Below are 25,160 nucleotides of genomic sequence, written 5' to 3' on the forward strand. Positions count from 1 at the left end.
TGTTGTAGGTGTTGATGGGAACGGGGGCAGGGAGTATCGAGATGCGTTGATGGCGAGGTGTGCAGCGAGTCCGAGGTTTAGGAAGATGATTATCCGGCAGAACTGGTTCTGGGCGGTAGGCTCGCTGGTGGCGGGGATAGGGACATTGGCAGTGGTGTGGACGGTGCCGGAGAGAGTTGCTTATGGTATCGGTGAGTCAACCACCCTTCATGGTCCTTTGACATCACCCCCAGAGCTCGGAAGCCTGACCAAGCGTACAGGCTGGGGAGCCCCTCTCGTGTTCACTATTGCATGGACAATCATCTGCGTCTTCTGGGTCATCCGCTCGCTGAGGAGGGAAAAGGAAATTTGGAGGTCAGAACACTCGAGAGAGAAACATGGGGCATCATCCCCGAAGACGCAAGAAACGGGCCGTTTTGAGTAGAACAGGCACAGATACTAGGAAGCCTATCTGTTGTATTCGTGTCTACAAGGACTGGGCCTTGGTTGTTGATTCGTTTGTTCCGTCCTTGCGTCCCCCCGCTACTCGCCAACCCCCTTTTCTCATCTCTCCTTCAACTCACATTTTGTTCCTCAACTCCTGCCCAGCCAGGAACCTCCTGAGGTTATCCACAATCAAAGCCTCCGCCCCCTGGGGCCGCCCTCCTGCCGCATGAGGTGACAGCACCAGGTTCTTCGCCTTGTACAGCTTATTCCCCTCGGGCAAAGGCTCCGTCTCAAACACATCCAACGCCGCACCGCCAATTTTCTCCCCCTCAAGCGCCTCGTAGAGAGCGTCTTCGTCCACCGACATGCCCCTCCCCACGTTGACCACCCACGCATGCTTCGGCAACAAGGCCAGCCTCTCCTTATTCAGCGCGTGCTTCGTCGTCTCATCCCCCGGCAAGATCATCACCAACGCGTCCGTCTGCGGCAGCAGCTCCGGCAGCCTATCCTCCGCAAACACCTGCACGCCGGCCCTCACGCCATCCGACCTCGCCACGCCCGTCACCTTCGCACCCAGCGCGACCAACGACGGCGTCAGCTTCTTGGCGATGTTGCCAAACCCCCAGACAAGCACCCTCGCATCTCTGAGCGTCCGAAACGTCCCCGGCTCCCGGTCCGGCTGCGGGCCGCCCAGGTGGCCGGGCCACTTGCCCTGGACCTGGAAGTCACGCATCTCGTGCAGCCTCCTGGCCGCACCAAGCAGCAGCGCCAAGGTATGCTCCGCGACGGTGGCATCGTGCAGGCCCGAGCCGGACGTGACGACGACGCGGGAGCGGTCGAAGCCGGCGGAGAGCACGTCGTTGGGGCCCGCGGCGAGGGACTGGATCCAGCGGAGCTGGGTCAGGTTCTGGGCGGCAAAGGCGAGATTGGCGGGGGAGTTGGACCAGGTGACGAGGATGGTGGCGTCAAGGAGGTCCTGGGGAATGGTCGGGGATTTGGCGTCGTATTGGTGGAGGGTGATGGTGGGGAAGCCGGAGATGAGAGAGGCGTCGAGTTTGAGGGTGTTGGGGTAGAGGAGCTTCATCTTGGCGGTGGTGGTGAGAGGTGTGGTGATGCCCGGTAGTTGAAGTGGGTTCGGGATTGTGCTAAGCTAGTTGGTGGTTCGGGAGCGGCTTCGATAGTTATGACAGCTTCAACGTGGATTGTGCTCCAAGACACCCGATGTTCTGGAATGTGAGTGGTGGAAGAATTACGGTGCCTTGCCTACGTACCGAGCCTGCCTGAGGTGGAGGGGTGAGGGCCGCGGGGCATGGAGCGGAGGTTCGGTGGTGCAATGTGGAACCCCATGCTGTCGTGCTCCGGCGCGGGCCGTTGAACGAGCTCCGTTGTCGGCGCTAGCCGGACCGGGTAGAGCAACCGTCAGACCCATACGGGAATGCTATGGATATTTGCCCTCTCCCAGGTTGGGTCCGAGATATCTCAGGTGCTAAATCCTCTGATTGCAAAAAAAAAAAAAAAAAAAAAAAAAACACAAACGACAACGGTAATTGTCATTGAGCATGCATGGTAGGCAACCACATCATTCACACCAAAGTCACTGTTCAGATCCTGTCTCCTAAGTTTTTCCTTTCTACGAGCCCCAGCATTCCCAGCATCTCCTGTTTCCATGACATTCACTCCCCTAGCCGAGCTGGTCGGCGAGCGTAGAGATACCCGTCGCCTCATCTTCGTGAACCAATCCAGCCGCGAGATTATCTGAAAGCGAGTGCATCATCAAGTGGTTTAGAAACCGCTCCAAGTCGCTCGTCCTTTTGGGCCTAGGATGCCACTCTTTGGATAACCGGGACGACCACCGATCCCTGCAGACTTTGCACCGGAGATTTGTAGAGCCATCATTCCACCACAGATGCTGTGAGAACAACATCCTCAGGGCCAACGGCACTTGGTGAGCCAGAGCGTTCCACGCAGGTTCAACAAGCAGCACAGCTGTTCTCTTTGTCGCTCTTGTCGCTGTAGCTAGGTACAGGATGCCCCCTTCCTGTGCCCCGTCTGTCTGGAGAGCCATATCCCATTCCCCCTTACCTAGTTTCCTACGTATCTCCGAATATCGATGCTTCCCGTCAGGATCCAGACCATGTCATTTCATATGCTTCAGGGATTGACGAGAATTGGAAGTCTTGTATGGGTTCTCACACCCCCTTTTTTGCTTCGGCGTCATCGCGCGATGCTCCATGTAACACGACTTTTCATGTGAACCTAATACTTCAGAACAACGGGACTCATATCGAGCCCGGTACCGCGCCAAGCAGACGGTTACCAGTTTCTTTTGCGCCAGGGGATACTTTGCCCGGAATGACCCGCGCAAGGAGTATAAGCAATGTGGACAGCGCTATTCTAACTGGTCAGGCTGCCTAGTAGATTTGACTGTTTGAGGTTCAGGTATGAGCAGGTCCGCATTGATAGCCAGGTCAACCGCAAGGTCAAAGTAAGCGGCGCCGCCACTGTCGTCATTGCTGTCGTCGTTGTCAATGTTGCTGAAAGTGGATTGTTGCAACTCGTCATCAAGGAGACGTACCGTGTGCTCGGGAAGGTCGTTGACAGAACCGATAAAGGTAAAGCAGAGCCAAAACCTAAACCGCATACTCCGCTAGCTCATACGAATCTCTGCTAACCTCCGGTGTCCGGGTCATGAGCCCCCCGCCCCCCACCAACTTGCCAAACTCCCTCAGCCTCTCCATGTGAACCATGCTGGGCGGCCGGAAGGTTCAAAAACCGGATGCCGCAATCATCCTCGTTGTCTATAGTCCACTTTTGTTGGCCAAATTGTTCCGGCTGATCATGGCGTAGACATGACAAGTGAATGTTGGTGCAGCAATATACGTGAGCATTGCCCCAAAATTTCTCAGATTTTGGTAGACCCTTGCTGTAATGACATCTTTTCTGCACGATGGCGATATCATGGTTTGGCCAGGGGGGTTTGTTACACAGGTGTTCGCTCATAATTAGTCCAGACCATGAATACTATTGCGTATCCCTCTCCTCCTGGACTTTGGATTTTCCTTTCCTTACCTTGTCCTTTTTTTCCCTTTTTTTTTGTTCCTTTTTTTTTTTCCCTCAGAGGTGTCGTCGCCATGTGGACCCTTGACAGGAACCACCCCACTTAACCGTGTTGCCGTGGCCCCGCTGATTGCCCCTCCAAACAAGATTTTCCTGACCGCAAACCATGCAGGATAGTGTGACTGATGAGCCATTTGTCTGCTCGAGATTGTCTTGGATAACTACTCGATTGTATCTGAATTGAATTTTCGCGCACCTCGGGTCCTCGCCTTGCTCCATCTTGCTCCAAATACCCCTGTTAAAGAACCAGAAGCCATGTCTGCCGATATCCTCACCAGCATTCCACTCAGCTCGCTGCCCCGCATCTCGCAGGGCAAGGTTCGGTTTGTTCCCCAGTTCTGCCGGCCTGCAGCCCCAATGCAAGCGTGTTAGTGACATCCACTGACTGGCCTTGACCAGCGATCTGTTCGCTCTCCCTGACGGGGACAAACCCACTCTGCTCTTCGTCACATCAGGTAGTTACCAAGCGTCCCCCCTTTGGGATGCGAGTTGCGAAATCTAATTGCATGCAGACCGCATCAGCGCCTACGATGTGATCCTCAAGGCAAAGATCTCCGCACCAGAAAATCCTTGAGGCCTTCACTAACTTATCCCAGAATGGTATTCCGACCAAGGGCACCATCCTGACGGTGCTGTCAGCAAAATGGTTTGAGGTCTTGTCGCAGAAGGTGCCCGGCCTGAAGCATCACTTCCTGCATCTCGGCCCTCCGAAGACTCCGGGCCTCGTTACCCCTGAGGAGCAAACAATGCTCCGAGGACGGTCCATGACTGTCCGGTAAAGCAACCCGTGACCTATGTGAATATCTAAAATTTACTAACATGAGCAATCCAGCCGGTTGAAGGTGTTCCCTGTGGAGGCGATCGGTGGGTGTTTGACCTCTGCTCCTCGGCCCCTCCCCAGCTTCGCTCCGATACTGACCAGACTGTCCAGTACGCGGCTACATCACAGGTAGTGCCTGGGCTGAGTAAGTCCCTGTGTCATCTCCGTTGATTCTCCTGTTCCCAGTACCTAACCTTCCCCAGGTACCAAAAGACGCAAACCATCCACGGGCTCCCCGCCCCGGCAGGCCTTGACCACTGCGCCCGTCTTCCTGAGCCTATCTACACGCCATCGACCAAGGCCGAGCTCGGTGACAAGGACATCAACATCTCGCCCGAGGAGGCTCGCAAGATTGTTGGCGATAAGTATGCCGACCGCATTGAGCAGCTCGCCCTGGCTTGCTACAAGGCGGGGGCCGAGTATGCCGAGGAGAGGGGCATTATTATCGTGCGTTCAATTCTGCGCTGATTTTTCCTGCGCGTGGATGATTCAATTAACGCTTAGCCTCCCCTAGGCCGACACCAAGTTCGAGTTCGCGCTGGACGAGGAGACGGATGAGGTATATCTCGTTGATGAGGTCCTCACGTACGTTGTCCCTGATTCGGCCCGCATCATGATGCCATACGGACTAACCCCGCAATCAGGCCTGACTCTTCGCGCTTTTGGAGCAAGGCCGACTACCAAGGTATGTTTCCTCAACCTGCTTTCCACGACTAAGGACTGGCCATGCTAACACCAATCGCAGTGGGCCGAGAACAAGACTCCTGTAAATCGACCCGCCATATTGCTCATTGAACTAAATTTCCTCTGGTGCTGTCATCAATGCTAACACATCCTAGTCGACAAGCAGGTTCTCCGCAACTGGCTCACCGCCAACGGCCTCGTATGTACCCCTCCTCCCTCCACCCTGCACTAACCAGTTAGTTTTATGCTAATCGCCCCTGCAGAAAGGCAAGCCCGACGTCGAGATGCCCCCGGAGGTCGTCGAGAAGACTAAGGGGCGGTACAGCGAAGTGTTTCAGCTCTTGACGGGCACCAGCCTGGAGGAGGAGCTGTCCAAGCTTGATGCTTGATAACAGGGGAGCACCTTGCGCGCGGGATGAACGGTTATGAAGAGCACTGAGAGCATGACTCTGCGTCATGCCGCGGTTGAAAGACAATTTTTGTAGCTTGGCAGCGTTGATAAAACTAAACGCCCCAATAGATGATGTTGGCTTGACCGCTGCTTACACACACTGTATCTGTACTGCATCCTGAACTCGGAAACGCCGTGATGTAGCGCTGCTCCCGAAGAATGGCGGACGCTGTCCGCATTACTTCACAGTGCCTTCCTTTGCGTATCATCAGGTACCCAAAACCTTGTCAAGAACGAACAGGTTTGTGGGTTGTCACGGTTTCCATCATCACGGGCACCTACACGCCATGGTACCGGCGAATTCAACATCACCCACCAGGGTGGAACCTGTCGAACAAGCATACAAGCATCTCCAGTTAACAATAACTATCTATACTGTGTATTCTACCTTTGCTTTAGCAAAAAAGAAAGCCATCCCCACCAATCTCAGGCTATCTCCAATGCTGCCTCTCAAAAGACACTGACCCACCCTTATTCATTCATCAATTCACCCCCGGGCGTGTGGCTCAGTTGGTAGAGCGTTCGCTTAGCATGCCTCAGTGTATGCGAAAGGTCCTGGGTTCGATTCCCAGCTCGTCCACATCATCACACATCATCTCCCAGCCCAGCTAATGAGCTAGGCTGGATCATCTTTTGCTTTGTTTTTCCTGGTTTGCAGTGTTACTTTTTGTCGCCTGCACACCGTCTCTTGAGATAACGATTACGAGCACGTCGACAACAGGTCTACCGTTCTTATTGGACGAAGAAGATGTGGAGCGATATATGACACTTAGCATTTGTTGAAAACGTCATATCGCTAGCCGAAAACATAGTAGAAGACCACCAAACTGTTGTTATTTTTCATACTCTGCGTAACCTCTATATCTCTGACTTCCTACCCATAGACCATTATTCATGCGCATCCTCCTTTTATGTACGTCGTGACATCAACATTGGAAATCATCACTCATGGGAGAACCCAAATTAGGTTTCCGTCCCTTTTCTTTTTTTGTTACCCCGTCTTCACGTCCTCCGCTTTTGCACCGTCCACCTTTACTGAACGCCAGCAAGCTTCAGTACCTCCACATTGTTGGCAAACAGCTCCTGGCTAGCATTGTACAGCAGGAACACTGTCTTGCGAACAAGCTCACGCGTCTCGTCATCAAGCTGGTCAGCCGGAGGGCTCAGGACGGACTCGAAGACGGGGATCAGCTTGGGCGTGAGCTGCTGGATGGTGGGCTCGTGGTTCTCGTCTTGGAGGTATTAGCCTTTGTGCTATTCTGGCCATGCGGGTCAGATGGAAACTTACAAAGCTTGAAGATGCACTGGTAAACGGGCGAGTTCTCCTCATAGTCGTCCCTGAGAGGGAGAAGGTCCACAAGGGCAGGCAGGACATCACCCAGAGGGATCTGGTCCGGATGGGCCAGAATCATACGAGACAGGCAACCCGCGGCGTTGTCCTTGATGCGGGCCTCGCGCACCTGCAGCATGCTCTCGAGCTTCTGCAGGATGGTGGGGTAGTGCGGCAGGTAGGTGTTGCTGTCGGTCGAGTTGTAGATGAGCTGACCAGTGGCATAGGCGGCGTTGCTCTTGGTCTCAGGGTCAGTGTCGGACAGGCGCTTGAGAAGGAGCTTGAGCAGCTTCTCCGTGTAGGGGGTGACTGCATCCGCCATGTTGGCAGCGCACTCGGCAATGACGCCGACACCGGTAGACCTCTCGATGTTCTCAGACTCGGAAGCGGCGAACTTGAGGATGGGCTTCTCGAAGATCTTCCAGAGCTCAGCGAAGGCGGGGCCGAGAGCAACAGCCAGACCAATGACGGCATCCAGAGCAGTGTCGATAACCAGCCAGTCGTACTCAGACGAGCCCTCCACCTCTTCCTGGGCCTCATCCTCATCACCAAGATCCTGCTGGCAAGGATGCGTGCGGGTGATGATGGTGGAGATGACAGTCACGACCTCCTTCATGAAGTCACCCTGAGCCAGGATGGCAGGGCCGCAAGCCTTGAGAGTGGCGGCGACATTGCGGTTGATCTCGGTAACGACCGACCTGCAATCGTTAGCACCGGCTCCGCCACCATCGCTGTAATCACAAAGATCAAGTGGATGTGTGCAATCAGAAGGAAAAAAAGGTACGTGTCCTCAGCATTCGCAAATGCGTTTGAGTGAGCTGGGTAATAACGTAGTGTGGTCATCATGCAACAGGAACAGGAGGGAGAAAACGAAATGGTACGTACCGATCGGCCTCCTCGTTCCACAGGGCAAGGGTAGCCTTGGAGACAATCTCGCCAAGCTTGACGAGGGTTGTCGTGGGGGTCTGCTTGAGAGGCAGACCGGGTTCCCAAGAGGTGCCGGTTTCCTGCTCCATAAGCTGCCAGACACGAGCGTACGCCCTCCAGAGGGTGGACATGGCGGCCTTGCGGCAGCCCTCGTACGAGTGCTCAGCAAGAGGCGAGATGGTCTCGATAGCCTTTTCGAGGTACTCGGTGATCTCCTGAGGGCCGCAGGAGTAGGTGATGATGTCGCCGAGAATCTCAATGGCAACCTCCTTCTCGAGGGCCTCCATCGAGACGCCAAAGTCCTCATACGAGTCGTCATCATCGTCCTCGTCCATCCACCCATCGTCATCCTCATCGGTCTTGATCTTGATCTTCTTGCCACCAGTGATGACCTCGCTCTGGGTGCCGACAATGTTCTTCTCCTCCTCGGTGAGCTGGAGCGTGATCTCCTCCTCCTCAAGCTTGAGGCTCTCGAACAGACCCTTAAAGACGCCCGGCAGGAAGGGAGTGAACTCCTTCTCATAAACCTTGGCGAGGGCGCTCCAAAGGATGAAGCTGCTCTCACGGAGCCGCGTGTTGTCGAGGTGCAGGGCCTCCTCGCTGGAGCGCATCAAGTCGACAACGTATGGCTGGAAGGCCTCGGGGCCAACAGCAGTGGCAATGCGACCGATGGAGTCGCAGACACCGCTCCTCAGGGAAAGGTCATCCTCGGAGTCTTTGATGGTGAGATAGGCGCCCAAGGCTTGCATGGTCTGCTCGAAATAGGGCTTGAACTCTGAGCCGAGGCACTCAGCGATGGCACCGATGGCGCCCGAGGCGGCGACCTTAATCTTGTAGTCATCGTGGGAGATCAGGGCACCGATGCTCTGAATCAGCTCGACGGCGTTTTGCTGCAGGAAGAGCGGGTCAAGGCCATCAGACATGGAGTCGAGAGCGCCGCAGACGGAGCGGATGATCTCGACGTTCTTCTTGGCCAGCTTCTCGTCCGAGGTAGGCTCGGTAGCAGCCTGCAGGTTCTTGAACAGGCTGGTCAGGATGGCCTCGTTGAAGGGCGACAGCTCCTCAGCAATGTCGTCGGCAAGGCGGGCAAGGCCGATCAGGGCGGTGTGGCGGACGCCAACATCCGGGTCATTGAGCAGGTTGATGGCCACCGGCATGATGGCCTTGACCTGGGAGGCAATGAAGTCGGGGGCACCCTCGACGACAGTACCCAGGGCAAGGATACCGGCCTTGCGGTAGCCGGGGTCTTCAGAGGTGGCAAACTTGGGGAGCGCGTCGAGCAGGGGCACGATGACCTGGCGGGGCGGCAGATCGCTGGCGAGCTGGTCAAGCAGGGCAAGAGCGGAGCGGGCGGGACCCATGCTGTCGTCGTCCTCGTCGTCGTCAATCTCGGAGAGGATCAGCAGGCTCTTCTGAGTGAGCTCGCGACCCATGTCCTTCATGCCCTGGATCTTGATCCGGCGGTAGCGCACGGTCTGGGCCAGGAAGGCAAGGGCCTGGGAGCGGACGTCCTCATCGGCCTGCTTGTTGACGGCCAGGTCGATCATGAACTGGACCAGATCCTTGAGGTACTTGCCGAGAAGGGACGACTCATAGGCCAGGAACTGCTGGAACACCTCGAAGGAGTGGCCGATCTTCTCGTCGTCGCCTGAGGTGACGGCGTCCTTAAGAACGTCAACCATGGCGGGGATGAGAGCCTGCAGCATCTCGACCGACTGCTCATCCTCGAGGGGCTCGAAGAGGAGCAGCATGGCGCCAATGGACATGAGCGAGTTGATGCGGACATCGGCGCTCTGGGGGTCGCGGAGAGTGTGGCTGAAAAGCTCGAGAAGCTTCTGGATGTGGTCGCCGAACGCGGTCGGGTTCTCCTCCAGGAGGCTGTAGATGATGTAGGAGCCGACCTCGCGCTGAGAAACCTCATTGCTCGTGGTCAGGGTGAAGAGAGCAGGAATGAGCTCGGTCCACTCGCCGTCCTCAAGGTCCAGGGCGGCGATGGCGGCGACCAGGCGAGCGTTGGCATGGCGGGCGCGCGGGGTCTGCTCATTCATGGTGGCCTGAACCAGGTGCTGGCGCACGGCAGGCTTCTGGCTCTTGGGGATCTTCTCCCAGTGCTTGACGGCGAGACGAGCCGCCTGCACGGCAGCCAGGTGGCGCACGTTGATGTCGGCATGGGTGGCGACGATCTCGATGAGGAGAAGAAGGCACTCGGGGCTCGAGTAGTAGTTCTTTTGCAGCTCGGCCGTCACGGCCTTGATGTTTTGGGTATCAGCTGCATCCAGCCGTGTCAGCAATGGACCTTTGTCAAGGATTCGAGAGTGGGCGACTCACGGACTTGCGACTCCTGCAGGAGCGCTGCCAACCTGTCCTTGTCCATGATGGCAGGTCTGGATCCTTGAGACGGAGAAGGGAAAAAAGAAACGGGGTATCACAGGAAAAGAAAAAAAAGGAAAAAGGAAAGGAGGAACGGGCGGATGCAGAAATGGCCGCCTCGAAGGTTATTTACAGTTCCTGCCCCAACTGCTTAACGACTGGGAAAATTTTGGTGGCGAGATAAGATAACAGCAGATGAAGGAGGGGTCTTGGTGCGGGGCTGTTCTTGACTTTTTCACCGCCTTTCCTTTTCTCGAGCTGGACCCACCCACACGGCGCACAAAGAACATGGACTTATTGACCCCTCCTGCCTGTGGGGTCAATGCTGACGATGTTTTGACCTGACTCCAGCTCACAACACTCGTCATACTTACTTACAGGCCAGGCAGGACGTCCGCTCTCCGGTCCGCACATATGCTTCCAACTATCGATACCCGTCCGTGTCTAAGGTACCATCTCTCCCATTTCGCGTGCAGTTTCCCATGATCCGTCGGGTTTTACAGGAGACGGATTCCCCTCCGTTCCGGTTGAGCATTTCCGGCCAAGGGGCAGCAAAACAAACTTCCTAAACCAGTAACTAACGTAAGCCACTTGACCTTGTTCGGCCAACCAAGTGACGACGAGCAGCGTTGAGTCGAAGCTAAACTGGACCTCCAGTAGCCTTATGCTGCCTCCCCTTAAAGCTGCTATCGTTCGTGACTCGACCAGATGGCACGGAACGTAATGTGATCAATATGGGGCACAAAGAGGATCGTATCTGTGACGGATGTATAAAAATTCGATGGCTATCACTAAGAGAAATGTTGCATCGAGAGAACAAAGTCGATTCCGAGGTGGGACATCCCCAATATGCCCGACCTACGACCTACGTCATGAAGCCAAATAAACCAAGAACTATTATCCCAAGAAATATTACCTGCTATCTTCACCGCCTAGGCGCTCGGCCTCCCCAGCGTCTTCTTTTTCCACAAAGAGAGTCTCTTCTTCCACCCTCGCCCCTTCTTCTTTTCTCCCACCTCCCCGGTCTTTTCCATAACCGCGGCCTTCTTATTCAACACCTTCGCTTCCATTTCGGCAACCACCAAATCCACCACCTCGCCAACGACCTCCGCAGTCTCCTGGCTAACCTCCTCCAACAACCTGCCCCCACCCCCCTGGGTCAACTCCCTCACCGTCTCAGCCAGTTCCTCCAACACCTTCTCCAGCAGTTCCCGCTCCTCCTGGTATCCCACCAACCCAACATGCACCTCCCCGCCCTTGACAAACGACACGACCTTCAACGGCCTTGCTGCGTCTCCGTGAGGATTCACAATATCCACCGTGCACTTCCCGTCCCCAAACTCCATCTCATCAAAGTCGTCCCAGTCTTGGTGGTGAACTACGCTGTCAAAGAAGATGCCGTGGCTTCCCTTCAGCGCTCCACCTTGGCCGGAAGTCCTCCGATTCTCCCACCCAACAGCCTCTGCCACCGTTGAGACGCCCAAGAAGTCCCAGGAAGAACTCTCGGCCGCTTGCCGCTGCACACCCGCCAGCAGATCGGCCGCCGTCTTGATCTTCTCATCAAACCGGACGCGAACAGGCGTGAACTGGTAGCACGGCCCGGCAATGACCGCGTCGCCCGCGTCGAGCAAGACTGCGGGGGCGGTGCGGCCGGAAGTGATGCTTCCGAATGTGACATCCTTGGTCTTGGCACGGCGGGCGAGGAGGAGGGCCCAGGCGGCCGAGAGCAAAGAGGCTGTGGTTGTACCTGTCTTGATGACTTCGTTCGCAGGAACAGCGGAGGCGGTGAGGAACACTGCCTTGTCCGCGGAGCAGGTGACGTCGGCCTGGCCTGGAAGAACAGTGGCTTGTGACCCTTCCAAGAGATTGCGCCAGTACGCGAGGGCTGGAGTGGCGTTGGAGGGGGAGCGAGTGAGAGAGAGGTAGGATGCGAACGGCGCAGTGGTGGTGGAGTTCAAAGATTGTCCGGAGTACAGGGTGGAGAGATCGTGAAGCAGGATGGGGAGGGACACGCCATCGTAGAGTGCATGGGACAGCGCGAAGACGAAGACCTCTTCTTTCGACCCCGGAGGGCCTTGGATAAGCAGGCAATGGACGAGCGGCGCGCCGAGACGGAAGGAGGCGGGGTTCTCGAGGTGCAAGTTGCAGATCTTCGAAACGGACTCGTCCAGATTGGATGAATCGGCGCTGTGGGTTGAGAGAGACACGTCGAAGGAGCTAAGGACGACCTGCAGGAGGGAGGACTCGTGCTCCACGAAGACGGTCCGGAGTATGTCGTGGGAATTGACTAGCTTTTGGCAGGCCTGAGCCAAGCGGACGCGGTCAAACCCGTCGGCAGAGCGAAGCGTCGTGTACTGGACCGAAGTCCGCGGGACTTGCACCGTGGCGGCAACGTCAAGAGCTTGGGAGTCGGTCACTGGGTACACGTCCTTGACGGTCCAGGTCTTATCTTGAAGGTTCGGGCGGACCACGTCGGCGACAAACCTATCCGCATCCGGCACATCGATCAACGAAAAGGGCTTGTACCGTCGCTGCCGCTCATCCGCCTTGGCGCCGTTGGTAATCTCGTTCAGCTTCAGCGCTTTGGCGGCATCGCTCAGGCGCATGTGGCGGAAGATGTCGGCGACAGTCAAGACGTGGCCGGCAGAGCGCAGCCGGGAGACCAGCTTCATGGCGAGGACCGAGTCGCCGCCAAGTCGGAAGAAGTTGTCATCGGGGTCGATCCGTTCTTCCAGGATGCCCAGTACTGCGGCCCAAGCTGCACGAAGAATCTGCTCCGCGGTGGTAAGAGTCGTAGGCTGTGCAGGGGCGGCTGTGGTCCAAGCCCGCTGGAAGCCCTGGCGCAGCTGGTCCAAAAGAGACGAAGGCAGGTTGGAGGCCAGCTGCTCAATGGCCTCCCGGTTGATCTCTCCATTCTTGGTCGGGATGTCGTCAACAACGATGTAGCCAGAAGGCACCAGGTGAGAGGGGAGAGAGTTCTCTGCGAACTTGTCGAGACGCTTGAGTGCGGAGGAGAGGCTGGTGGGGATGCCGGCAGAGACGGTGACCCGGAGGGACTCCGAGTCGGGCAGCGAGATGATGGCCGGTTCGGCTAAGATTTCAACACCGTCTTCCTGCCCGGGGCCTGGCCTCTCGAGGAAGACAACAAGCGAACTTTGAGGGCCAGCCGCAACCGCGTAACGGACGGTCTCCGGTAGGTACGTGGCCAGGTGTCCCTCGAGCTCGACGATGTATCCCGCGTCCTGTATGCCGAGCTTCTCATCCTTGTGGCCCACGAACACAAGCGACCCGTCCTCCTGAAGGATGACAATGATGCCGGTCGGCTGCACCTTGCCCTTCCGCCCATTATAGCTCCCCGCCCCAGCAGTCAGCCAGGCCGGCGAGTCAACGACGCCATCGCCGGTCAAGAACTCGGACTCAAGCCAGAGCTCACCCGGACACCCAACAGGCGCCAGCACCGATGGATTCCTGAGCTGACAGACCCATGGGATCGCCGCCCTCGCCTTGAACACGTCTCCAGGCCTCATGCCTGCCATGACCCCTCCCATCTTCCCACCCCTCCGCATCGGTGGCTCGGCATTCCACCCCCAAATCTTCTCCTTCTCGTCCTGAGGCAACACATCCACCTCCCCAACCTTCTTGTCCAACCCTTCCACCAAGGTGCGGCAGACCGTCTCCAGCTGCGCCAGCACACGTCCCATCTCTTGCTCAGTGGCAACACGGGAGTCAAAGCTCGCGGCGACCCGGAAGCCTCCAACGCCCTTGTCAATCCCGCAAGCGAGCATCAGAGGATAAGGGTTAAAATGCACCGCTTCAAGGACCACGTCCGCCATCTGGAAGCCTAGCTCTTCAACCACTCCGCCGTGCTCCGGCTCGGGCTGGATGACCAGGCCGGAGGGAGCTTCGCAGGCGTATTGTGCGTCCCTGCTCGCGCGGCGGATGTATTGCATCCCCCTGTGCTGATGGGGTACGCGAGCACCGGCCTGGCGCTGGACCGTGGCGAGGTAATCGTGCACCGTGGCAGCGGAATCGACGCGCACGCGGATGGGCACGGTGGCGATCAGCGGGCCGACGACCGATTCGACTCCCGGCAAGGGGATGTCACGGCCCATGAGGGTTTCGCCAAACACGATGTCATGACTGCCTGCGTGCAGAGAAGAGACCAGGGCCCAGGCGCCGCGAATGAGAGTGGCGAGAGTGAAGGGGAACGTTGCCAGCTGAGTTGCAGGCAAGGAGATGTGGCGGGTGAGGAGCACATCAGGGGAGGGGACGAAGTCGCGAGATGGCAGGCGTGGGAATTGCGGCCCGGTCGCGCCCGCGAGCTCCTTGGCCCAGAAGGACATCGTCGTTTCGTCTGGAGTGGCCGTCTTGAGGAAGTGGACGAAGTCGGCCATCGTGGTCGAGGGGTTGGCAGCAGGGGCGGCGGACTGGAGAACGTCGCGCACCCGGGCGAGGACAATCGGCTCGGACCAACCATCGTATACTGCGTGATGCAGCGTCCAGACCATGTATCGTGCTCCAGACTCCGTGGCGGGTTCGACGATGGCATAGCGGGTCAGGGGCTGGCCCAGGCCCATCTGCTCGCGGCGGTCGGAGGCGAGATATGAGTCGAGGGAGGAGGTCGAATGGCGCCATGGGATTGTTTCCGTCAGCACGACCTGCCCAAGACCCGCAAAGTCGCGCATTTGGACGAGACGCGAGCGTAGGATGGGGGTGGCGGAGACAACTTGCTCCCAGGCATGCTTCCATGCGTCGGTCGAAATGTGGGACGGGATTTTGGCCACGCGTTGCGCGACGTACGGCTCGGTGGATTTGAGCGAGAAGGTGAAGAGGGATTCTTGAGTGGGCGTGCAGGGGTACATATCTTCAACGGCGTTGACATCGGTGGCGCAGGCCTGGCTTGCCTCGAGGATGACCGGCTCGGCAGGTTGAGGGAGAAGGCTGAACGGCGTCCTCTGGCTTACGGCCTGAGAGGTTAAGATTGCCGTGGTGACAGATGCCATGGCGGAGAGCGTCGGGTGGCCGAACGTGTTGGCCACGCTGATGTCCAGGCCAGCCTCGCGGCAGACTGACGACAGACGCATCGCCGCAAGCGAGTCACCGCCGAGAACGAAGAAGTTGTCACCCGCGCGGATCTTGTCCACATCCACTTTGAGGACTGCGGCCCAAGCAGCTCGCAGGCGCGTCTCCATCTCCGTCAGGGGACGGTCTTCAACCGCTTCAGCCGCGTCCCCATGAAGGCCTCCCGGGTTGTTTTCCGTCTTTGCAGCGACCTCCCGCAAGTCCACATTCGCCGCAAACGCTTTCAACCGCTTCCGATCCGTCTTCCCCGAGACCAGCGTCGGAATCCGGTTCACCGGGATGTACGCCGTCGGAACCATATACCTCGGCAGCACCTCAGCAATCTCAGCGTCGGCTTTGACCAGAGCATCCGCCACCTCGGGACCGAGCGTTGCCAGCTCCAAGTCGGCATCCGCATCCTTGCCGCTCGCCTTCACAGACCTCGGCGCCACAAACGCAACGAGCGTGGCCTTCCCTCCCGCCGCTCCCTTCGGGACAACCACCTCCGCCACGACGTCGACATTCTGCGGTAGCCTCGAGGTGAGCTGGCTCTCGATCTCTCCTAGCTCAACACGCTGGCCGCGCAGCTTAACTTGGGTATCCTTGCGCCCGACAAACACGATGCCCCCCGACCCGTCGGGGTCGTACCGCCCGAGATCGCCAGTCTTGTACAGCCTCCCCTGGCGGCCAGGGTGTGCCTTGCCATGCCCAGCGACGAGCCACTTGGGGTCTTCGATAAAGGAGGCGGCGGTTTTGGCCGGGTCGTTGAGATATCCCTGCCCAACGATGGGACCTTCCACGAGGATCTCGCCGACGGCACCAACGGGGACGAGCTTGTCATGGTCATCCGGGTCGGCGATCCAGATGCACGCGCCATTCCCGGGACCTATGGAGATATAATCCCTCCCTGTCGCGGCGCTGGAGTTGACGGTGCACCCAATCGTGCACTCGCAGGGGCCATAGCCGATCACGATGCGCGCGCGTTTGCCCCAGACGTTGACATCCCTCGCGGAAACCGCCTCACCGCCGAGACCAAACCCGTGGGTGAGGTTATCGATGACGTCATCGTCGAGGATGCGCGCCACCGAGGGCGTGATGCCGGCGTAGTTGACGCGCATGTTGCGCATGGCGCCGTTGATGTCGTTGAGCCGGGCTTCGTCGGAGGGGATGCACAGGCAGCCGCCGTTGGCCAGGGTTAGCAGCATGCTGTCGATGCTGACGTCGAAGGCGTAGGAGGCAAAGTCGAGAGTGCGGGTGCCGGGGTTGTAGCCCACGGCTGCCGCACGGGGGTAAGCGCTCGAGGTGTAGCTGCGGTGCGAGATCTGGACGCCTTTCGGCGTGCCGGTGCTGCCGGAGGTGAAGATGATGTACATCAGCGTCGAAGGGGGGACCTCGGGGAGATCACCGATGATACGGTCGGGCTGAAGCGCGAAGAAATCGGCGTCGATCGTCGCAAGCTTGCCTTCTGGGATGATGGATTGCCCCAGTGAGCGCTGGTTGTGCCCTGTAACCATGACCTTGCCGCCGACCTGCTTGGCCATGTTTTGCAAGCGGGCTAGGGGTAAGGTTGGATCCATCAGGACCATGGTTGCGCCGGCTTTCATGACGCCGAGGACGGCAACGGTTGTCCATCGGGACTTCTCAAAGCACACAGGCACGACATCGCGGAGCTGCACCCCGAGGTCCGTTCGCAGGTGGTGCGCCAGAACGGTTGAGTACTGCTCGATTTCTCTGTATGTGAGGCTCCCGTCCCACGAGTCGATCGCCTGTTTGTCTGGATGTTGTTGGGCCCGTTGAGAGATGATATCGTGCATGCAAGCATCGTATGTTGGCGGCAGATCGTGGTTCCAGCTCCAGATGTAATCAAGGTCATGCGTCGTCGGGCCGAGGAGCGTCGAAAGCGACGTTGTAGGTGTTGATGTGCACAGGGAGACTGTGTCTAGCAGGGTTTCGACGAGTCGCCGTACGGTAAAGGGCAGCATATCATTCCTGTACCACACAGGCCGGATCTCGAGGGCACGCTCGCGTAAGCGCGCCGTTATGTGAAGTGTCGGCTAGGTCGCGCAGTCAGCACCGTGCATGCGGCTCTTCGTGATTGTTTCTTAAATCCGACGTACCCCATCTTTGTTCACAACGGCCTGTGCTTGGTCCAGAGTGCCGGTGCTGAGAACGAGGCAGACATCGCCAGAGAGTCCTGGCGATCGTAGAGACGGCGATGTGAGGTAGCGAGAGATGTTCGCCGTTATCTGATCGAGGTTGGCGTCAAGGCTCTCCACGACGTCTTTGGACACCAGCGGTCTCCTGGCCGCCGTCAAGTCCACAGACTTGGGGTCGCTGGTGTAGGACCATTCGAACGAGGCTTCCCGCTCCTCGCTGGTTCTCAGGAGAGTGATGAGCCATGCCAGCAGGACTGTCTCTTTCTTCAGGCTCGCCGGAACCGCTGCGGACACCACCTCCGGCGCAGCAGCGTCCGCATACATAGAGACGCCATTGCCGTTCACCTTTGTCGGCGGGAGGGTCGCCGGGAGTCGCGAAAACTCCGGACTTGCCGGGTACACGGACTCTGCGATCGCTGTCGGGCTCATGGTGTTTCTTCAGGTCTGCCGGAAAGGACCCGCGAGGGCAAATAGAAGCGACTCAAGACGCTTCGCATGGCAATGCAGAAGAGCATCGATCGGGCCTACAAAGGACAGGAAGCTGCTACACTACATAATACCGCGGCGACACGGCAATATGCACTTCGTTTCTCCGCTGCCCGTGTGTTTTCTCCACGGACGCTCCGTTCATGACCTGTGCCTGTGACGTTTGTGGATCGCCCCATAATTCCAACTGTCGTGCGTCTGCCAGAGTACCATTCCGACCGTTTCAAGGCAGGTCCGCCGATACTTCGTGCGGGCCGAGACACCCGAGATCGGCTGAACGGCGTGCTCGTGAAGGTTCACCAGCCTCGGTGAGTGACCGACCAGGGTGTAGGGTGCGGAGTCGGGCGCATCTGATAACTGTGACGCTCATGGATCAGGGGGTCACGTTTGATTTTGCCACTAGAAGTATACAGTAATCGGGCCACGGTGGGATGTCTATAGCTATCCCCACCATCTTCACTTGCCTTCCGGATGGGGGCACACCTCCGGGCGGTTAAACATGGCGCCCTTCATCGGTTTTCTTGCAGCAACATGAGACCCTACGGTGGTATTCAGGCCACGGACTGCAGTGACCGCCAGAATAGGCACGGCATATCTGTATGCTATGCACCTTGATGTACACTCCTGGATGACTGGTCAATTGGCTTAGGGGTGATGGCTAGCCTCAACAAAACACAATGCCATCCATGTTTTTCTGACTCATTGTTTGGTCAAAGTTGCTTTGTGGGCCGGAGATTGTCGTGCGAGGTTTTCACCCCTGGAGACTCCGTCTCTGACCGGCGTCCCCTGTCGAAAAAAAAAAAAAAAAGATAATCTAATCAATCGCCCGGGCCCAGATGATCTGATAATCGTGGAGCAGGGGGGTGACATCGCCAACCCGATGCGGTTTCACCATCGGCAACCCGCGCAAAGCCGAGGGTCCCCGAAGAGGGGAAACGTGCCCGATGTCGGGACATTGCGCGAATTAAGACTTTAACGGGACCAAAAAGGGCATCGAAGTACCTGTACGAGTCGGTACTTTCCCACGGGCATTCATTGAAGACTCGACAAATCCGAAAGCCTTTGCTTGCTGAGGTCATGGTTGTGAGCTCGGAACCACACGCTACGTCCTCCCGTCTCGGCTCCCCCCTGTCGTCAGCACGCGGCCATTTTCGTCAGGGCACATCCGAGCACGAGCACAAGCCTGCACAACAACTGCCCAGGCACGTACCCGAAGACGTGCCGACACACTCGGCCCTCACCATCACGCTGCACCTGTCCTCTGCGCCCGTTGAAGCATCGGTCCCAACGCCGGCTCAATCCACCATGGGATCCAAGTTCTGGCCCCGAGGAGGCAACCCTGGCATCCTGCACCACATCGTACGTCACACAACACCCCCCCCCCCCCCCCCCCCCCCTTCCCCCCTCGCAAGGGTGGCCTGTTTTCAGCCTTGCTCTCCTCCATTCCTTTCCACACACACACCGCTAATCCCCGGCCGTAGACGGAGACCCTTGTTGCCTTTGAATTTACCACCGGCTCCCGCCCCCAACCCAACAGCATCCTCTTCGTCGGCGGCCTTGGCGATGGCCTGGCCACCACGTCCTACCTCGCCGATGTGGTGACCGCCCTGCAACCCACCTCGTGGTCCCTCTTCTCCCCGAACCTGTCCTCTGCCTACACCGCGTGGGGGTTCTCCCACCTGGACCGCGACACGGACGAGATCGCGTCATGCATCAAGCATATCCAGGACTACAAGGCCTCCAGGTACGGCAGCCCGGGGAGGATCGTGCTCATGGGGCACTCCACGGGGAGCCAGGCCGTGCTCCACTACCTCAGCAGGCCCAACCCACACACCTCGGCGCCAAAGTTTGACCGGGGCCTGGAGCATGTGCTGAGGCCGAAGCTGGATGGTGCCATTATGCAGGCCCCAGTCTCGGACAGGGAGGCGCTGAAGTGGGTGGTCAGAGAGGGCTTCCTGGGGCGCACGCCCGAGGAGATGAAGGAAAGCTTTGACGAGCTGGTCAGGCTGGCCAAGGAGGGCCTCAAAAACGAGGACCCCACGGCGGATAGCATGCTCCCCATCACGCTGACGCGACAATTCGGATATCCAGGGAACACTCCCATCAGCTGTCGGAGGTGGTTGAGCCTGGCCAGTCCGGACAGCCCGAGGAGTCCGGGAGAAGACGATATGTTTAGCTCGGACCTGGGAGACGAGCAGATTGCGCGGACATGGGGCATGGTTGGGCCAAGGGGGTTGTTGGGGTTCAAGCTGATGGTGTTGATGTCGGGGAGGGATCAGGCGGTGCCGGATTGGGTTGATAAGCAAAAGTTGCTGGCAAGGTGGAGGGATGCGGCAGAGAGGGGAGGTGCGTATAAGGTTTGGGATAGGGAGAGGAGCGGGTTGATTCCTAACGCGTCGCATGCGCTGAGCGATGATGATCAGGCGGAGCCAAGGCAGTTTTTGTGTCGGAGGATCTTGGATTATTTGGACGAACTGGACAGGAGCCTGTAAGATACCACTGCGCTTTCATCATGACTACCACGTTCCAGTCGTATGACTTGGTATTTCGATTGTCTCGTATGATCAAGATCTTGGTGCTGATGATGTTGTAAACATGTGGGTGTTCATGGATAGGTACATGCATCGTACTATTGTAGGTAAAAACCATCCAGGCACATGAGACAAAATTGGGATTTTAATTCCAACGAGGAATTCAAACTGAGTTGTACTTTGACATAATGATTCCACGTTCTGGTATCTATCGTCTAGCTATCCTCTAACTTCCATTGCGTCATGTCTGATTAGTTGCCTATTTCAGAAAATTGTTTTGATGCCTCCTTATTTTTTCAAGCCGTCGTCATGCAACTAGCTTGCCTTTGAAAAAAAAAAAATTGTATACCAACCAAGACAAAACACCAAAAGAACCCAATGCTGCCCATCACTCCGCCACGGTCTGATGCAGCACGTTCGCCCTATATCCCTCGTTCCTCTCAAACAACTCCTCGTGCGTGCCCGAATCCACACACCTTCCGTCCTCGATCCAAAAGATGCAATCGGCCTTGCGAATCGTCCTCAACCTGTGCGCAATCGCAACCACCGTAATGCCCTGTGCCGCCCTATCCAACCCCTCCTGCAACAGCCTCTCGCTCTCCGCATCGAGCGCGCTCGTCGGCTCGTCCAGGATCAACAACCTGGGCTTCCTCACCAGCGCCCTGGCAATCGACAACCTCTGCTTCTGCCCTCCAGAGAAACGCGCGCCGCCGGAGCCGCACTCGGTGTCGTACCCCTCAGGCAACGCCTCGATGGCGTCGTGAATGTTTGCCAGCTTGCACGCCTCCACGATGTCCTCCTTCGTCACCTCCTGGCCCGGCCGCGCTCCGAGGCTCACGTTGAACGCCACGCTGCCCGAGAACAGCAAGCTCTCCTGCGGAACCAGCGCAACCGTATCCCGGAAGGAGACGTCTCGGCTCTTCGTGACGTCGAAGCCGTCGATGAGCACGGCGCCGGATTGGGGCGTGTAAAGGCGTTCAAGGAGCGAGATGATGGTGGATTTGCCAGCTCCCGAGGGGCCGACGAGGGCACAAAAGGTTCCCGGCTTGATGTGAATGGAGAGACCTTTGAGTACGGGTGCGTCCGGGCGGGCGGGGTAAGAGAAGCGCACGTCGCGGAATTCGACGCTCGCGGCCGAGGAAGAATAGTCCTTGGTGCCGCCGCCCTGGACCGCTTTTTCCTCCGCGGCGGAGTCGGGCTTGGTCGGGGTGGAGAGCGCGCCGGGCTTGAGGTTGCCATGCATGCCGTCGGAGCCGAGCTCGATGAGGCCGAGGATGCGTGCCATGGCGGCCTTGGCGCTGGACAGCTCCGGGGCCAGGGCGAACATCTGGCTCCAGAGCAGCGCGCTGACAAGGAGGGAAAAGACGACAATAAGGAACTGTGCAGTCGAGACATGGCCTTCGATGATCTGCTTCGCGCCCCACCAGTAGGCCAGCGCATTGACGCAGTTGCCAAAGAAATAGGTGATGGCCTGGCACAGGCTGGCGAGGACAGTGACTCTGAGCGTCTCGCGGCGCGGACCCTTGAGCGAGCGCCGGTAGGCGGCCAGGGTGTCATCCTCCAACGCCAGGGCTGCGACCGTCTTGATGTTCGCCACGGCCTCGGTGCCGATGTCCACCGATCTCGCCCACGCGCTTTCGTGCTTGACCTCAAACCGGCCCAACACGCGCAGCTCGGTCAGGCCCGCGCCGAGCAGCAGCGGCACAAGCGCAAGGCACACCAGCGCGATACGCCAGGCAATGATGTTGGTCAAGACGATCGCGGCGATGAGGTTCGCGGTGATGGAGAAGAGGGTTCCCAAAACTGAGCCGCTCAGCCCGGCCAAGGCCGAGCCATCGCGGGTGATGTACGCCAACAACGTCGCCGGCGTCCGTCCCTCGCTCTGGTGCCACTGCACATCCTGCTCAAACAAGGACCTGAAGCTCAGAACGCGCACCGAATAAACGATGCGCTCCGTGACCCAGCCGAACCCGGACCAGCTGGCCGCATTGGCGAAGAACTCAATGATGGCGAGAATGAAGAACATGAGACCAAAGAAGTTGCCGCTCGATCGGATGCTGTCAGGACTGCGGCAGACGTTGAGGGAGTCAACCGTGTTGCCGAAGATGACGGCCTCGCCGGAGAAAGCGCCGCCGACGATGATGGACCCGAGGAGAGCGACGAGGATGACCACGAGGTGAGGGCGGACGGCGGGGAAGTAGCCCCGTGCCAGGTCGAGGGTGGACTTCGCCGGCGTTGGGGGTTCGGCGTCGGACTCCTCGCCGGCAGGAGTGGCGGTGGTGGTTTCGCCGGCGGGCTCCTCGCGCACCGAGGCGGCGGCTTTCTTCTCGTCCTGCTCGAGCCCGCTTTGCGAGGCGTCGCTGCTCCGCCTATCGTCGGTGATATCCATCTCGTGCTTGGCCGCGGGGGTTTCGTCGCCACTCTTTTTGTCCCCATTCTTGGCACCCATGGTCTGCAGCCGAACCATCTCCGCATACGTCCCGTTCAGCTCCATCAGCGAAGCATGGTCGCCTTGCTCCACCACCTTGCCCTTGTGCATCACAATGATATTGTCCGCCGACGTGATCGTCGACAGCCGGTGCGCAATCGTCAACATCGTCCTCCCCTTGGCCACCCCCGCAATCGCCTTTTGAATGCGCTCCTCGCTCCGCGAGTCCAGGGCGGCCGTCGCCTCGTCCATAACCAAGACAGCCGGGTCCTTGACCAGCGCCCTAGCCAAGGCAACGCGCTGCTTCTGCCCACCCGAAATGAGCCGGCCGCTCGCGCCAACGGTGGTCCCATAGCCGTGCCGGAGGCGGGTGATGAAACCGTCGGCGTCGGCGAGGGTTGCGGCGTGTTGGACCAGGCGCACAATTTCAGAGACGGCCGGGCTGAATTCGGCCGCGGCCGTCGCCAGATCCTTGCCCTCGCGCAGCTTGGCTGCGAGATCGCCCAGCTCTGGACCAAGGAGCGCCTGCTGGAGGGAGGCATGGGCAGGGTTGTTGGAGTTCACCAGCCCGTGGGCGATGTTTTCCAGCAGAGAGCGGTCAAGGAGAGAGGGTTCCTGCTGCACAAGACCGATGAAGCTGCGCAGGTCGCGGACGTTGATCTCGGGCAGATTGTGGCCTGCGAAGCGAATGCGACCGGTGATCGGGTCGTAGAGGCGAGTGACAAGGCCTGCAATCGTGGACTTGCCGCTGCCAGAGAGGCCGACGATGGCGGTGTGTTTGCCGGCGGGGATTGAGATGCTAACCTTGTCGAGGACTGTGACCTCAGGACGAGAGGGATAGTGGAACGAGACATCCTCGAGCTCGAAGCCCGGTTGGACGTCGGGCTGCTGAGAGAGGGTGAGACCGGAAGGAGATGTGCTATCGATTTGGGAGCAGCGGTTCATGTCGTCCTCCAGCTTGCGGAAGGATGCCACGGCGGCGATGAACAGGTGGACAAAAGGGGCGATTTGGCTGAGGAGCAGAGTGGCTTGTAAGCTGTTAGCCGGGCCCATCACAGCACGCGGTGCACGTAAAGGGGAGAGGGGGGGGGGGAGTTGGCACTCACCCTCGATCAAGATGAAGATGACAGTAAACGTCTGTCCGACCGTCGCGCCGGGTTCATCCGTCCCGGCAACATCGGCGATCCTCCTGCTGCCCTGCCAGAATGCCAAACCGTTCGCACCGTACGCCACAAAGTACAGCACACCCGACTGAATCCCCACAGCCACGGCCTTCTTCACGCCGTCCTTCTTGGCCTTGGCGAGCTCCTGCTCAAACTTGGCCTCTAGGCGCTTCTGCGCGCCGAACGCCTGCACAACCACCACGTTGCTCAACGCCTCCGATGCGATGGCAGCAGCCGCCGCGGCGTGATCCGCCACCAAGCCCGAAAACTTGTCAATGTAGTGACTGCCGACAAGCGACATGAGGAAGTACGCGGGGACCAGCGACACCAGCATGCCCGCGAGCTGAGGGTTGAGGACGAAGGCCACCACGTACGCCGTGACGAAAAACGACACGCTAGACAAGCAGATGCCAACCTTCTCGCTCGTGCCGGACCGGATGGCCGAGATATCCCCGTTGAGGCGCGAGGCGACCTCGCCCGAGGGCAGCTCGTCAAAGTAGCTCGGCTCCTGGCGGAGCAGGGTGGAAAGGTACTTCTCCCTCAGCCGCTGTGCCAGCCGGGTGCCGTAGAGCGTCCAGCAGGTCAGGTGGGCGTAGATGGCGATAAACTGGGCGATGGCGAGGTAGACGATCATGAGGATCTTGTCGTTAACGCTGCTTTGGTATGCCGCCGCGGCGGCGTCGTCGACGGGGCCATTGGCCTCCTCCTCGGCGCAGGTGACCTCGTTGAAATCGTTGAGGAGCTGGCCGAAGAAGATTCCGATCAGAGGAAAAGGGACGCCCGAGGCGATGGCGAACAAGACGGCAGCGGCGAGGGTGCATAGGTCGACGGTGCCAGGCTTGCCGGCAAAGAGCAGGCGGCCGTAGCCTGTAAAGGTGGTGAAAAACTTCATGTTTTTTCACGCTACTACCGGGCTCTTGGGGGTTCTGGGCAATGCTGACGAGGCCATGGGCTGTGTGACCAGACGACCGGTATGTGGTTGTCACCGACGTCTCAACGAGGCAGGCTTGGAAGTAGCGGCTGATAAGCTCAAGTGAAGAGCAGAGCCTCTCAGAAGAAATGGTGTACGGAAACACGCGGCGGTGTTTCTGAGCTGCCTATTCCATCTTGGAATCTCCATCCCGCGGTAGGGTTGTGCCGTCTAAGTTGCAACGTAACAGGCCCACAAACGGTTTGGTCGCGTTTACAGCCGACATCGGGTGATGCGAGA

The 25,160-nt window shown here is 58.5% G+C and overlaps 6 protein-coding genes and 1 non-coding gene across 7 annotated transcripts; 3 read left to right on the forward strand and 4 right to left on the reverse strand.

Moving 5' to 3' along the window:
* Positions 1 to 559: 559 nt before the first annotated feature.
* On the reverse strand, positions 560 to 1,510 carry VTJ83DRAFT_7033 (uncharacterized protein; the record flags this gene model as incomplete). The annotated part of the gene is made up of 1 exon (XM_071013811.1): positions 560 to 1,510. The coding sequence occupies one exon, from the start codon at positions 1,508 to 1,510 to the stop codon at positions 560 to 562; it is 951 nt and encodes a 316-aa protein (XP_070863250.1).
* A 2,288-nt stretch (positions 1,511 to 3,798) lies between these two features.
* VTJ83DRAFT_7034 (uncharacterized protein) lies at positions 3,799 to 5,436 on the forward strand (the record flags this gene model as incomplete). Its single annotated transcript, XM_071013812.1, has 12 exons — positions 3,799 to 3,866; positions 3,943 to 3,998; positions 4,056 to 4,087; positions 4,140 to 4,318; positions 4,376 to 4,407; positions 4,475 to 4,508; positions 4,567 to 4,810; positions 4,878 to 4,948; positions 5,008 to 5,048; positions 5,109 to 5,129; positions 5,203 to 5,246; positions 5,311 to 5,436. The coding sequence occupies 12 exons, from the start codon at positions 3,799 to 3,801 to the stop codon at positions 5,434 to 5,436; spliced, it is 948 nt and encodes a 315-aa protein (XP_070863251.1).
* A 557-nt stretch (positions 5,437 to 5,993) lies between these two features.
* VTJ83DRAFT_t154 lies at positions 5,994 to 6,078 on the forward strand. The gene has a single exon. It is a non-coding gene; the product is annotated as a tRNA-Ala (tRNA).
* A 452-nt stretch (positions 6,079 to 6,530) lies between these two features.
* Positions 6,531 to 10,129, reverse strand: VTJ83DRAFT_7035 (uncharacterized protein; the record flags this gene model as incomplete). The annotated part of the gene is made up of 4 exons (XM_071013813.1): positions 6,531 to 6,730; positions 6,787 to 7,526; positions 7,714 to 10,024; positions 10,084 to 10,129. 4 exons carry the CDS (start codon positions 10,127 to 10,129, stop codon positions 6,531 to 6,533), a joined length of 3,297 nt encoding a protein of 1,098 aa, XP_070863252.1.
* A 928-nt stretch (positions 10,130 to 11,057) lies between these two features.
* VTJ83DRAFT_7036 (uncharacterized protein) lies at positions 11,058 to 17,771 on the reverse strand (the record flags this gene model as incomplete). Its single annotated transcript, XM_071013814.1, has 2 exons — positions 11,058 to 17,240; positions 17,304 to 17,771. The coding sequence occupies 2 exons, from the start codon at positions 17,769 to 17,771 to the stop codon at positions 11,058 to 11,060; spliced, it is 6,651 nt and encodes a 2,216-aa protein (XP_070863253.1).
* A 1,134-nt stretch (positions 17,772 to 18,905) lies between these two features.
* On the forward strand, positions 18,906 to 20,320 carry VTJ83DRAFT_7037 (uncharacterized protein; the record flags this gene model as incomplete). The annotated part of the gene is made up of 2 exons (XM_071013815.1): positions 18,906 to 19,187; positions 19,310 to 20,320. 2 exons carry the CDS (start codon positions 18,906 to 18,908, stop codon positions 20,318 to 20,320), a joined length of 1,293 nt encoding a protein of 430 aa, XP_070863254.1.
* Positions 20,321 to 20,747: 427 nt separating this feature from the next.
* On the reverse strand, positions 20,748 to 24,842 carry VTJ83DRAFT_7038 (uncharacterized protein; the record flags this gene model as incomplete). Its single annotated transcript, XM_071013816.1, has 2 exons — positions 20,748 to 23,815; positions 23,894 to 24,842. The coding sequence occupies 2 exons, from the start codon at positions 24,840 to 24,842 to the stop codon at positions 20,748 to 20,750; spliced, it is 4,017 nt and encodes a 1,338-aa protein (XP_070863255.1).
* Positions 24,843 to 25,160: the final 318 nt, after the last annotated feature.

Source organism: Remersonia thermophila, chromosome 7 (genome assembly GCF_042764415.1).
Source record: "Remersonia thermophila strain ATCC 22073 chromosome 7, whole genome shotgun sequence".
In the NCBI taxonomy this organism is placed as follows: Eukaryota; Fungi; Ascomycota; class Sordariomycetes; order Sordariales; family Chaetomiaceae; genus Remersonia; species Remersonia thermophila.